This window comes from Prunus persica, chromosome G7 (genome assembly GCF_000346465.2).
Source record: "Prunus persica cultivar Lovell chromosome G7, Prunus_persica_NCBIv2, whole genome shotgun sequence".
NCBI classification, from domain to species: Eukaryota; Viridiplantae; Streptophyta; class Magnoliopsida; order Rosales; family Rosaceae; genus Prunus; species Prunus persica.
The window spans coordinates 9134815-9148684 of record NC_034015.1 but is presented as its reverse complement, the minus strand read 5'-3'; the positions used below and the strand labels follow the sequence as shown (position 1 = coordinate 9148684).

At 39.0% G+C, this 13870-nt stretch overlaps 1 protein-coding gene across 1 annotated transcript; it reads left to right on the top strand.

Annotated features, from left to right (window-relative positions):
- LOC18771344 (probable calcium-binding protein CML49) lies at positions 11088-13550 on the top strand. The gene is made up of 5 exons (XM_007204644.2): positions 11088-11705; positions 12290-12336; positions 12448-12623; positions 12744-12762; positions 13196-13550. The coding sequence occupies exons 1-5, from the start codon at positions 11213-11215 to the stop codon at positions 13298-13300; spliced, it is 840 nt and encodes a 279-aa protein (XP_007204706.1). The 5' UTR covers positions 11088-11212; the 3' UTR covers positions 13301-13550.

Here is a 13870-nt window from a genome sequence, read left to right as displayed (position 1 = left end):
TTATTTCTATGCTCGTTTAAGGGTACTGTAATTTGAAAAATGTTTTAATTACAGAGAAGACTTTACCGAAAATTTGGTAGGAGTCGAATTGTCTTCAAGTTTAAATTACGGCTTAAGGGGCTTATTGCCCCAGTTTTCCTATAGGTAATTACTTAGGCATTATGTATGTTTTTAGTAAAAACATTGTTTGCTATAACATGTTCATCTCCCAATACATACATATTTATATAAGGACATGCATAGATGGTGAAAAATAATAATGTGGCTAGTGGATCATGAGTTCCGGCTATATGTAATAATCACAATACAACTATATTTTGTAACATGTGTATCAAGGAGGTGGAGGCAGGAAATCATCCTTGTACTCACTTTAAGAAAGAAAGATGGGAAAATGTGAGGATTAGCTTGAGTAAAGATACAAGAGCCGAGTACGATAAATCACAATTGATAAATAAGTGGGATGCACTTAAAGAATAGTGGAAAATATAGAAAGAATTGGAAAGGAAACTGGTCTTTGGTGGAATTCCAAACTTGGGACTATTGATGCTTTTGATGAATTGTGGCATGACAAAATTGAGGTATGTTATTAATATTTTTTAATGTTGTTTGTTTATTATAATTAAATGAAACATGTGTAATAGTTTTTAATGTTGTTCTCTCTGAATTTGAATTTGAATTTTTACTTTTCTTTAAATAAAGATTAATATAATTTTTAGGGAGAAAAGTATAAAAGCACTTTACAGTTTTATTTTTTACCAAACAGATTAGTAAAAAGCACTTTCAGCATCATGTTCATTTTAGTCATTATAAATAGTTACAACACTTTTACAGTAAAATTTTACCAAACTTTTCATACTCACAACACTTTTAAAATTACAGTTTACCAAACGTTTAATTGCTTTACTTTACCTTTAATTCTTTTTGAAGCACAGCAAGAGCAGCTTTTTTTTAAAGCGGCAGAAATCCTAAACTAGGCCTTAGAGGAAGAACTGCACTTAACAGAAGATATGGAATGTCTTTAAATTATAAACTTTAGGAAACACAGTAACCTATTTGGCTTAAAAAAATTCTCAGTGACCAAATTAAATTTTCATGTAAAACCCAATCAAAAATGTATTCAACTCTTTTTCATACTAAAACAATCAAAACACAGAATTTTGTTAAAATAAAAGACTTTATAAACAAAACCACGTAGTTTTATATGAAACCAGACGTGATGAAACGAATCGCACCTGAGTCTTCTTCTTTGCCAGGAAGATGCCATTGGCAGCGCCTCTACTGAAAGCTTAATTTTACATGTTCATCCGTTCAGATCAATTTGGACGACTCAGACTAATCCTCATTTAAGATTCTCATTTAGTGGTTCGCACTAGAGCCTCTGGCCACTTCAAAGTCTTAGCAGCCTCTTTTTTATATATATAAAGATCATGGTACGAATTATTTTACATAATTTATCATTTTACGCACATCATGATCAAATCATGCATTAATTATATCATTTTTACCTTTGGAATCAACTTTCTTCTTTAAGACTTAAGGGACCTCAAACTAATTATGATCTTATTGATTGGATTTGTTCTAATTGGTCTACTTTTTATCCTCTCTTCTGAAATAGTTTTTTTTTTTTTTACCACTTGTTTGAATTTTGGGACCAACGTAATATATTTACTTTTAAAATAAAATTTTCACATATTATTACAGGTGGAGATTCAACGTCGAGACGCAGCCACTTATTATGGGTGGAGAAAAATCATAACAAAACGAAGACAATAAATAAAAATCTTATGTCACTGAAAATGGGGAAAGAGAGAAGGAGAGAGGGGAGCACTGAGGAAACTACAGGGAGGGCTATGGCTGTAACCCAAGTAAGCTTCGAAAAAAAAAAATAATCTATATGGCCCACCAGACTTGCCTTTTGCTTTGAGCAAATCCTCTCCTCTAATCGCTTAGCATCCATGTTTGTTTTTTGCCCGTAAAGTGTGTTGCTTTTTGGTTTTTTTTATTGGCAAAGTCTATCCTCTTTTCACCAAAAAGAAGAAAAAAATAAAGCACTTTAACACTAGACTCGATAAAATTTCTAGCAAATCCTTTAATCCACAATTACAGACGTAAGAAGTAACAGGAAGTGGTTTTCAAAAGTGGAATAGTATGTTAATCTAATTCTATTATTCTTGCGTATATAAAGTTTAATTATTTATTTTTAATAACAAAAAATTTCAATAACATCGTCACCACCACTATTACCTCAATCTCTACCACCGCCACTTTCAATATTATGATCATTTTAATCGTTATCTACAATTACAATAGTTTTATACTAAAATTTATCAAATTGTTTGACATTAATTTTTATATTAAACGTGGAACTATTTTACTTTATAACTGATTATTTTCAAAACATAGTAGAAGTAGCTTTTTTAAAAAGTAACAGCAATCCTAAATTGAAAATTAGCATTTCAATTATATAATTGAAGGAGATCTCGAGGATTTATATATGTTGAATTTTGTAAATAAAAAAAATTATAGTGAAAACAAATTCCTGATCAATTGGAATTGTGAAATGACGACTCTTTTGATGGAAATTAAATTCAAGAATCTCAATCCCCAATTTCCACGATTTTTTCCGTGCGTCATTTAATAAGTTTCATGTTTAAGTTGCCAAACAATGAAAATATCAATTTCTTCTTTTCAATTCCTGACTTTTAGCTAAATCCCGAGTTATTTTCCTCTATCCAAATGAAGGGTAAATATTTTTTCAATTCATGTAATACCATCATAAATTATTTTAAATGACATTACCAAACTGTTTTACACTAATTTTTATACCAAACCTGAAACTACTTTAGTTTATAGTTGATTATTTTCAAAATATAACAGAAGCAGCTTTTAAAAAAGTGACAGCAATCCAAATTGGTAATTAATTTAATTTCCTCCTTTAAGATTTTCAAGTCGTTATAATTTGCCCATAATTTGTAGGAAACAAATATGATTGCAGACTCTTTAGCAAATTTAGGATATAATCTTTATAACATCTGTACTGTTTTCCTTCTTTGGCTGGAGGAGGGTCAATGACACGTGTTCAGAAGCAAAGGAAAGGTTATTTGGCTGAAGATGGAGTTAGTGGGTCACGACTCTCAACGGATATTAATATTATTGCTTTATGTAATTGAAAAAAATTCCATGGCTTAAGAATTAAGGTGGAGAACTGGTTCTGAATTCAACTTGCAATTCTATAAGGTCGAAATGATATGATACCTTCACAAAGACTTTTGCAAATGGAAACAAAAGTTGGTCTTGCCAAAACCGTAGCTTAAATTTTATAACACGTGAATTAGTTTGTAACACGACATAAGAGTGTGACGACAATCACATCATATTTTATAATTTTTTTTATAAGTAAGAGGTGTCTAATATCTCGATACCATTGATAATATAATCATTAAATACATAAAATAAATATATGCATTTCATGTAAGAATAATATGACAATTACGGGTCTCTAGGTTTCTTTAGGAGAGTTAAAAACACCAGGGAGGCGGCGGACCGAGAAGACGGCTGGTTTTCTCGGTGGTGATTGTAGTACCTCTGTATGATACGAGACTGCTGTTGGCGAGGATTGCAACAGGCAGTGTGGTGTGCGGATAGGGGAGGAGCACTGTTGGCTCTCCTTTTCACGACCATGGAGAATATGCTGCAAAACTTTGCTTCTCGCTTTTCTCTCACTGAGGAGGAGCAACAGGCACTGGTTGTGGAGCCAGACAAAGCAGGAACGTTGAAAACACCAAGGTTCCTACTAGTGGGTAAAGTTCTGTCGAGACAATCGATCAATAAAGAAGCCTTTAAACGAACCATGCATATGCTGTGGCGGCCAAAGGCGGAGGTGGACATTGCAGACTTGGAGGCAGATTTATTTGTGTTCTCTTTTAAGACGAATGCGGCTAGGGCGACAATATTACGGGGAGGTCCATGGACATTTAATCATTTCCTGCTAGTTCTTGCTGAAGCAGATGACTTGGTGCACTCGACGAGGATTCCGTTATGCCAACAAGAGTTCTGGGTTCAAGTGAAAGGTCTGCCTTTAATCTACATGACTCGAGAGATGGGTAAGATGATCGGGCAACAGATCGGGGAGTATGTGGTCACAGATCAAAGCAAGCGGGGCCAATGTTTTGGAAGCTATTTGCGAATCCGAGTTGTCTTAGATATTACCAAACCACTAAGGCGTTGTTTGCCGATTCAGTTGCAAGAGGGTAAGGTGGAATGGGTTGACCTTCGATATGAAAAACTCCCGCACGTTTGCTACCTGTGTGGATGCTTCGATCATATTGAAAGTCAATGCCACAAGTTTCAGGGAGAACAAGTAGACGATGTGGCAAAACCCTATGGGCGATGGTTTCAGGAAGACATTCTTGGACCTGAATATCGTAGACCCCTGGGAAGGCGATTTGGGATCTCTGACCCTCCTGGATGGTCTATGAAGGCACCAATAGATATGGAAGAGGAGGTGGAGGAGTTCGTAGAGGTGGCTCACGACGGTCATGGCGGCGGTGTTGGATTGGACAAAGAGAATCTTACTGGGGAAGTTTTACAGCCATTAAATGCTCCAATTATGGCTAGTAATTCTAACTTGCACGTTATGGAAAATTTGAGTCGCCCTGTATTACCGGATTTAAATCTCAGCCTTAATTTGGGGATTGATTGGGAGCCCAATCATGAGTGTATTGCGGATTCTAATAGGCAGCTAACGTTAGCTTTAAATGAGCAGCATGATTGTGGGACTAATTGGAATTGTACTGATTTGCTTCCAATTATCAATGACGTGGAGTTAAATGGGGGCCTTGGACTTGCTGATGATAGGGGTATTGGGAGTAAAAGTTGGCCCAATGAAGGGAGTGGGCTTATTTCAACACATGATGGGAGGAAGGGTGTGGGCTTAGACATGGTTGGAACCCAACAAGATTCTGATCCTTTTGGGTTGAGTCCTATAATCAGGCAAGTCATGCAGTCTAAAGCCACTAGACAGGCAGGGAATGAAAGACGGCATGGGAGGACTAGTTATGGTGCTAAGGGTCGGGGACGGAGTGCGAACCGTGTGAGAGGTAAGATCACACAACCTGAAGGTCGAGGTAGGAAGAGGGACCCCAAGGCAGTGGTGTTTGGAGATGTTTTACCGGCTCAAAAAAGAAGATGTTTTTCGGATCTTTCTTCAAGCTCTGTGGGATCGGCGGTGGCTGACTCGTTTCAGCCCCGCCGGAAGCCATGAATCTACTAAGCTGGAACTGTCAGGGGCTTGGGAACCCCTCGACAGTTAATGGGTTGAAAAGTATCATTCGTGAAGAAGTTCCCAAGATTGTTTTTCTATGTGAAACTCGTTGTAATAGTGCTCACATGGCGAAACTATCAAAACAACTTGGTTTTAGGGGCGTGACAAGTGTGAGTAGTAGAGGTTATTCGGGAGGTTTGGCATTGTTATGGAAGGAAGAGGTGGATGTCCATGTTTGTGCTTTTTCTGATCATTTTATAGATGTACAAATTGGTTCTAATGGAGGTGGAGATCGATGGCGATTGACTGTTTTTTATGGCTTTCCAGCGGTGCAAGATAGGGAGAAGTCATGGATATTATTGGATCAATTAGGGCACCATAATCAACTGCCCTGGTTATGTGTAGGAGATTTTAATGAAATTCTTAGCACGGATGAAAAAGAAGGTGGTCCTTTAAGAAATAACAGACAGATGCAAGGTTTTAGAAACATTGTGGATAAATTGGGTTTCCGAGATTTGGGCTTTAATGGGTACAAGTTTACTTGGAAGTGCCGCTTTGGAGATGGTTTCGTTAGAGTGCGGCTGGATCGTGCGTTGGCTACAACATCTTGGCAAAATCTCTTTCCGGGTTTTTCCGTTCAGCATTTAGACCCAAGCCGTTCAGACCATCTCCCCATTTTAGTGAGAATAAGGCATGCAACGTGCCAAAAAAGCCGATATCGTCGTTTTCACTTTGAAGCAATGTGGACCACTCATGTGGATTGTGAAAAAACAATAAAACAGGTGTGGGAGTCTGTGGGTAATCTTGATCCTATGGTGGGCTTGGACAAAAAGATAAAGCAGATGACTTGGGTGCTCCAAAGATGGAGTAAAAGTACCTTTGGACATATCAAGGAGGAAACTCGAGTGCTGCGTGCAAAATTGGCTAGTTTATTTCAGGCCCCTTACTCTGAAAGGGTGGAAGAGGATCGAAGGGTTGTGCAAAAATCCCTTGATGAGCTGTTGGCGAAGAATGAATTATACTGGTGTCAAAGATCTAGAGAAAATTGGTTAAAGGCGGGGGACAAAAATACTAGCTATTTTCACCAAAAGGCAACTAATAGACGAAGAAGAAATATTATCAAGGGGTTGGAGGATAGCAACGGTTGCTGGCGTACGTCTCGACAAGGAATAACATCCATTGTAATTGATTATTTTGGAGATTTGTTCCGCTCCAGTGGGTCAAGTATGATGGAGGAAATTCTTTCTGCCTTGGAGCCTAAAGTGACGGCAGATATGCAACAGGTACTAATAGCAGATTTCTCGTATCAGGAGATTAAAGATGCAGTTTTTCAAATGCAACCTTCAAAAGCACCTGGTCCAGATGGTCTCCCTCCTTTGTTTTATCAAAAATATTGGAGAATTGTAGGAGATGATGTAGTGGCTGCTGTTAGAGCTTTTTTACAATCCAATGAGATGTTACGACAACTAAACCATACTTTCGTGACTTTGATACCAAAAGTTAAGGAGCCACGAACCATGGCTCAGTTGCGCCCCATAAGTCTATGTAATGTTCTGTATCGTATTGGAGCAAAAACTTTAGCGAATCGTATGAAGTTTGTTATGCAGAGCGTTATTTCAGAAAGTCAGAGTGCTTTTGTCCCTGGACGGTTGATTACAGATAATTCTATAGTGGCTTTTGAGATCGCTCATTTTTTGAAACAAAGGAGACGAGGACGGAAGGGGAGTTTGGCCCTGAAATTGGACATGAGTAAAGCATATGATCGTGTGGAATGGGAGTTCTTGGAGAAAATGATGTTGGCTATGGGTTTTCCTATTCTGTGGGTAAGGATGGTTATGGATTGTGTGACAACTGTATCCTACTCATTCTTGGTGAATGGTGAACCTACTCGGATTTTATACCCAACACGGGGATTAAGGCAAGGTGACCCTTTATCGCCTTACTTGTTTCTTCTTTGTGCGGAAGGTTTTACCACGTTGCTATCAAAGGCAGAACGCCAAGGGCAGCTGCAAGGGATCGTTATTTGTAGGGGAGCTCCTACAGTCAGCCACTTATTTTTTGCAGATGACAGTTTTGTGTTTGCAAAGGCGACTGATAATAATTGTGGGGTGTTAAAGCACATTTTTGAAGTGTATGAGCATGCTTCTGGTCAACAGATAAATTGTCAAAAAAGTTGTGTGGCTTTTAGTGCCAATATTCATATGGATACCCAAAGCCGCTTGGCTAGTGTATTAGGGGTTCCTCGGGTTGACTCTCATGCAACGTACCTTGGCCTCCCAATGATGTTAGGTAGAAATAAAACCGTTTGTTTTCGATACCTGAAGGAAAGGGTCTGGAAAAAATTACAAGGTTGGCGTGAACAGACTTTGAGCATTGCAGGAAAAGAGGTATTGTTGAAGGTAGTTGCCCAATCTATTCCCTTATATGTTATGAGCTGTTTCCTTTTGCCTCAGGGGTTATGTCATGAGATAGAACAAATGATGGCACGTTTTTGGTGGGGTCAACAAGGGGAAAATAGGAAAATTCATTGGATGCGCTGGGAGAGATTATGCAAAGCGAAGACTGAAGGTGGTATGGGCTTTAGGTGTTTGCAGGCTTTTAATATGGCAATGCTAGCCAAGCAAGGTTGGCGTTTGGTTCATAATCCCCACTCATTGGCGAGCAGACTTCTCAAAGCCAAATATTTTCCACAGACCAACTTTTGGGAAGCTACACTGGGGTCAAGGCCATCTTGTGTTTGGAAGAGTATATGGACGGCTCGAAAAGTGTTGGAAATGGGATCAAGATTTCAAATAGGTGATGGAAAATCAGTACGAATTTGGGGGGATAAATGGGTGCCCAGGCCTGCCACTTTTGCTGTGATCACTTCCCCCCTAGATGGTATGGAGAATACCAAGGTGAGTGAGTTGATTTGTAATGAGGGCTCTCCACAATGGGATCTCCAGAAACTCAATAATCTTTTTTTACCTGTGGATGTGGTTGACATTGTACGAATCCCCCTGAGTATTCGGGCACCACCAGACCGGATTGTATGGAATTATGATAAACATGGTCTATTCACGGTAAAGAGTGCATACAGAGTGGCCTTGCGAGTTACTTCTGGTGATGAGGACGAGTCTTCTTCATCCAATTCAGATACTGGTATGCTATGGAGACATATTTGGAATGCCACTGTACCTACAAAGCTTAAAATTTTTGCATGGCGTGTAGCCCATGATATTCTTCCTACCAAGGCAAACTTAATTAAGAAGGGGGTTGATATGCAAGACATGTGCATGTTTTGTGGTGACATCACTGAAAGTGCTCTGCATGTTCTTGCTATGTGTCCTTTTGCAGTGGCTACTTGGAATATTTCTTTGTTGACAAGGCATGCTCATCAGGTACGTTGTCATACAATGAAGGACTGGCTGAGAGAAATGCTGGAGGGTACAAGTAAAGCGCAACGGGATCATATTATCACTTTGTTATGGGCTATATGGGGAAATCGAAATGCACTGTTGTGGCAGGGAGTCCAGCGTTCTCCACATGAGGTCGTGGGTTTTGCTCAACAGTATGTGCATGAATTTATTACGGCAAATGATACTCCGTCCAAAGTAACTGATCGGGTGCGGGATCCAGTGCGTTGGGCAGCACCACCGTCAGGCCGCCTCAAATTTAACTTTGATGGAGCATTTGATCCTACTTCGGGTAGAGGGGCTGTTGGGGTTGTTGCCAGAGACGCGGATGGAGGTTTTGTGGCGGCAGTGGCAAAATCAGTTGGGGAAGTGCTGTCGGCTGAACATGCAGAAATTCTTGCAGCTCGTGAAGGGGTGGCTCTTGCTCTCTCACTTGGGACTGCATCTCCCATCTTCGAAGGGGACTCTGCTGTGGTGGTTTCAGCAATAAAGCGAGCAGGACAGGATTATTCAAACATTGGTACCATTGTTGAAGATGTAAAGCATCTTCAGCAACAGTTTCCTAGCTCTCTTTTTCAATTTACTCCTAGGGAAGCAAATGGTGTTGCACACCGACTTGCTCGTTTTGGTTTGCATAATGTGGACAACTTTATTTGGTTTGAGGTGCCCCCTGATCTTATTCAGGACGCCCTATTGTGTGATGTGTTAAGTCGGGGTCAGACACATTGTCCCCCCCGTTGTCATTCTTCGCTTTATCAATAAAGTTTCCCTCGTTCCGTCGAGGTTCTCAAAAAATAATCATTATTACCTTTTGTCTTGATGCTTAACATAAGAGATGTAGAGCCGGAAGAAAGGCCAAAACTAGAAAATAAAGCTGGCAAACACTTTCCCATTCATTCACAATTATAACATCTCTTATGTTAAGCATTAAGACAAATAAAAAAATGAATTTAATGATATATTGTAATTCTAAATTGTTAATGGGGACAAAATGATCGTGAAAAATATGCATTTAATGTTGGCTCATTTTCCCAAACATTCCTATGATAAGCGAAAACAAAACCTAAGTTGAGAGGAGGGCTTCACTTTCTCCCTACTTTTTCATGTGACGGCAACCATTTCCTATACATAGACTTACCAAACATGAGAAAGCAATTGATTTCTCATACCCAAACTTCCTTTCTCATGAACTGAATGGAACCTAAGTTCCTTGTAATTATTACAAAAAAATTAATTTGAGGATTTCTCCCATTTCTTTTTATTTTTGTTAATAGAAAAAAAGAGAAAACAATATTGTTTTAAGGCTTAAATGCTAAAATGGTCTCTGTGTTTTACTCACTTGGCCAATTTAATCCCCGTATTTTTAATTTGACCAATTTAATTCCCGTGTTCTATTCCGTTAGTAAATGTTGTCCATGCCGTCAAATTAAGTTAAAACATTCATTAAAGCTTTAAAAAATAATAAAAAATTATTGAGTTCAGTTTACAAATAAATAAAAATTATAAACACAAATAACAGAATTAAATATAATTACATAATAAAAAATCTGGAAACCCAATAGCCTCTATGTCGTTCTCTCATGCCGCCTCCACCGAGAGCTAAATCAAGACTAGGCCTCCATTCTAGTTTGTTGCCATACTCACAGCAAGGAGCATCATTCTCCTCTGGCAAGTACAGATACATCCCCAGGAAAAAGCAAGGAAAGCTCGATGATGTTAGTCCAACGGTTGGCTTGATGCCATGAAATCATCTTCACCTCCCTAGAAGAAGCTCAATAAGGATTTCAATGTTGAGGTTGTTTGAGATGAAGTTGATAATATTCTCTTTTAATAACTTTACGGTTTATATCCATTTGTTCTGGTATGAGAGAGAGAGAGAGAGAGAGAGAGAGAGAGAGAGAATAGGTGGTGGTTGGGACTGCTCATGGTGGTTGCCATGATGGGTGTGGTGGTGGTGACGGCATGAGAGAAGAAGGGCATAGAGGTTGTTAGGATTCCAAATTTTTTTAATTTTATAAATTGAACTTAATAATTTTTTTTATTACTTATAAAAATTTCAATGAATTTTTTAATGGTAATTTGACCTAATGGACAATATTGGCTAACAGAGTAAAACACATGGACTAAATTGGCCAAATTAAAAACAAATGGACTAAATTTGCCAAATAACTATAACACATGGACCATTTTAACATTTAACCCTTGTTTTAATCCAGGCAAGCACATGGTTTTAATTTTTTTTACTAATCAAATTGTTTCACAATCCAAACTTTAGACCTTAATCATGAAGATTAGTCCTAGCTAATTAAATAAGATAGAATACTTATTTTAAAATTAAATTAGTTGTTTTAAAATTAATTAAAAAATTAAATTCTTTTTATTATTACATTTAAAGCCAAGGGCAACGATGTAATTACTCAGTTCTTCGGGTCCGAGATTTCAACTTCAGTTATATATAGATCTGTTTTCCATCAGCTCAAAGCCCTCTCTGAAATTCTCAGAACATTTTCTCATCTTCAAAAAGCTTCTATTCTACTAGAAAACAAAATTAAAAATGTCTGGATACCCACACCCGCCCCCCGGCTACGGCTACGGCAGCACGCCTCCACCAGGCAAACCCTACGCCGCGCCGCAGCCAGGCCAGCCAGGCCAACCCGGCCAGCCCCACCAACACCAAGCGCAACCGTACGGAGCGCCGGCTGCACCTTATGGCGCGCCGTCTGCACCCTACGGCGCACCATCGGCACCGTACGCCGCGCCGTACGCGCCAGAGAAGCCTCACCAGAGCCACGGAAGCAGCGGGGGTGGATACCCGCCGTCGGCTCCGGGCTACGGAAGCCCGTTCGCGGCTCTGGTGCCATCGTCGTTCCCACCCGGTACGGACCCGAATGTGGTGGCGTGCTTTCAGATGGCGGATCAGGACGGCAGTGGCTTCATCGACGACAAGGAGTTGCAGAGAGCTCTGTCGTCATACAATCAGAGCTTCAGCTTGAGGACTGTTCATCTTCTCATGTACCTCTTCACCCAAACCAACACCAGGAAGATCGGTAACGTTTCACAAACCCTAACTCTCTCTGTTCTCCATAAGCGTGTGTATCTCTGAGTTCTTTCTCGTCAAATTGGGAAATTAGACAACTGCGATTCTTAGAGTTAACGGTGCGTTCTGTGATTTTGATCGGCGCAATCCAGACGATGTCGTTCTGGCATTGTTCCTCCCAGTCAGTGACCGGACGCGGAGTGGCTGCTAGGGGCATGCAGGCGAAATGTCCGCCATGCCCTTCTTCTCTTTCTATTTAGTGGTTGATAGTGCTGTCGTTGAATGGTATTTCACGTGTCCGTGTTGTGTTAACGTGTCAGTGTTTGCGTTGAATGCGAATGTGTGGTAGTCATGGTTTGTGGACCGTTGGATCTTAATGTGACTACACGTTGTGCTTCAGTGGGTCCCGCGTCTTCGTTTGAGATATCTCTGCTTTCTGGTCTTTTGAAAGCTATGGAATATTTCCCATGCTATAATTTGTATTCTGCAGCTTAGTTTTTTAACGTTATTCAATAAATTCAATAAATATCGCTATTAATTCAATGAAACGGTAATTCGTATTGATTTCTTTTTCTGGGTAAATTGTGAAAACAGGGCCTAAGGAATTCACTGCAGTGTTCTACAGTCTTCAGAGTTGGAGGGTAATTCCCAATTTTTTTTTTAAAACTTAAATTTTTAAATATAAATTCTTTTTTTTTCCTTTTGAGTAAAATTTGGTTTTGTGATTAATAATTTGTGTGACAACGGATCAGGGAATATTTGAGAGGTTCGACAGGGATAGAAGTGGGCACATTGATGCAACTGAGCTGAGAGATGCACTGCTGAGTCTGGGTTTTTCCGTGTCACCTACGGTTTTGGATCTGCTGGTCTCTAAATTCGACAAGACCGGAGGCAAACACAGGGCCATTGAATATGACAATTTCATCGAGTACGTTTCCCTTTTCCTTTCATATTTTACATTCATTTTCTTTATGGTTTGTTTCACATTGTGTTTGCTTTTATCAATCTCTTAATATATATATTTTTTCTTTGTTGTGATTAAATGCAGGTGCTGTCTTACTGTTAAGGTCAGTTTACTTGTGACTAAATCTATTTACCATGATTTTGGGCACTCAATTTATAGTTTTAACTTGGGAGCTTCTTCGTCTTCGTCACTTGGCTTTCCGTTTTACTTTCTAATTCAGCATTCTTTATCTATTCTTTCTATGCTAAGAGCATAAGCACAAGTTTTTCGATCCCTGCTTACTTTATATGGTTGGGAATTCAGAACAAGAATGTATTGCTGCAGTTAGTTCAAAACCTGCTTAACAAGAGAAGAAAAATAGCCCTTTCTTTCTTTGCTTGATTTTTTCAACTGGGATATCCGCAATTTTTATTGTACATTACTGAATCATGTAGTTTTACCAGTATTAAGAACTTCGAAAAATGGCTTTAAGTACAGCTCTAAAATGGAGATTTTCTTTTGGCACTTATTTGTTTTGTTGTTCTTGTGTCTTGCAGGGTTTAACCGAAAAATTTAAGGAGAAGGACAAAGCGTACACCGGTACTGGAACTTTCAGCTATGAGGACTTCATGTTGACTGTGCTGCCTTTCCTCATTGCATAGGATGTCAACAGATTTTCTGGAATTCTGGGTTTAGAGGTTAATGTAATATCTAGTTCTTTATGCATGTTTTCTAGTGGACTGGTGTGGTATAGCTGTATTTGCTCGCTACATATAGCTTTTGATATAATAATGCTTCAGAATTTGGTTTGATCTTGTTCCTCGTTTCCTTTCCTTGTAAGTTTCCTCTTCCCCTGATCTTTCCTCCTGTATAAGCTTGTGATGTTGCTATCTGATTCATTTTCCTTTTGCATCCTTTTCTCATTTAAGTATTGATTACCCTTGCCATCCATAATCACCCACGCGTGCGACTGATGCTAGCATTGCTTGTATTGTCATTGCTCGTATTCTCACGCCTATGCAATATGAAACTGCTAAGCGTGAAATGTGAAATTAATTTGAGGCCAAAGTTTCCAAAGTGGGATATGCTGCGTTTGCAGTCGTGTGCCAATATTAGGATCAATTCAAAAATGAAAGTGACCCTTTGAATTGAATCATAAAAAACCATTTGCGATTTGGTTTACTTACTCCTGCATATTTAAAAAAAGAAAAAAAAAAGAAAGAGTCAAGTTT

Coding starts and splice junctions, on each gene's coding strand:
- LOC18771344 (XM_007204644.2), top strand. CDS start 11,213: ATGTCTGGATACCCACACCCGCCCCCCGGCTACGGCTACGGCAGCACG. Junction 11,706..12,289: donor AACCAACACCAGGAAGATCG/GTAACGTTTCAC, acceptor TTGTGAAAACAG/GGCCTAAGGAATTCACTGCA. Junction 12,337..12,447: donor ACAGTCTTCAGAGTTGGAGG/GTAATTCCCAAT, acceptor ACAACGGATCAG/GGAATATTTGAGAGGTTCGA.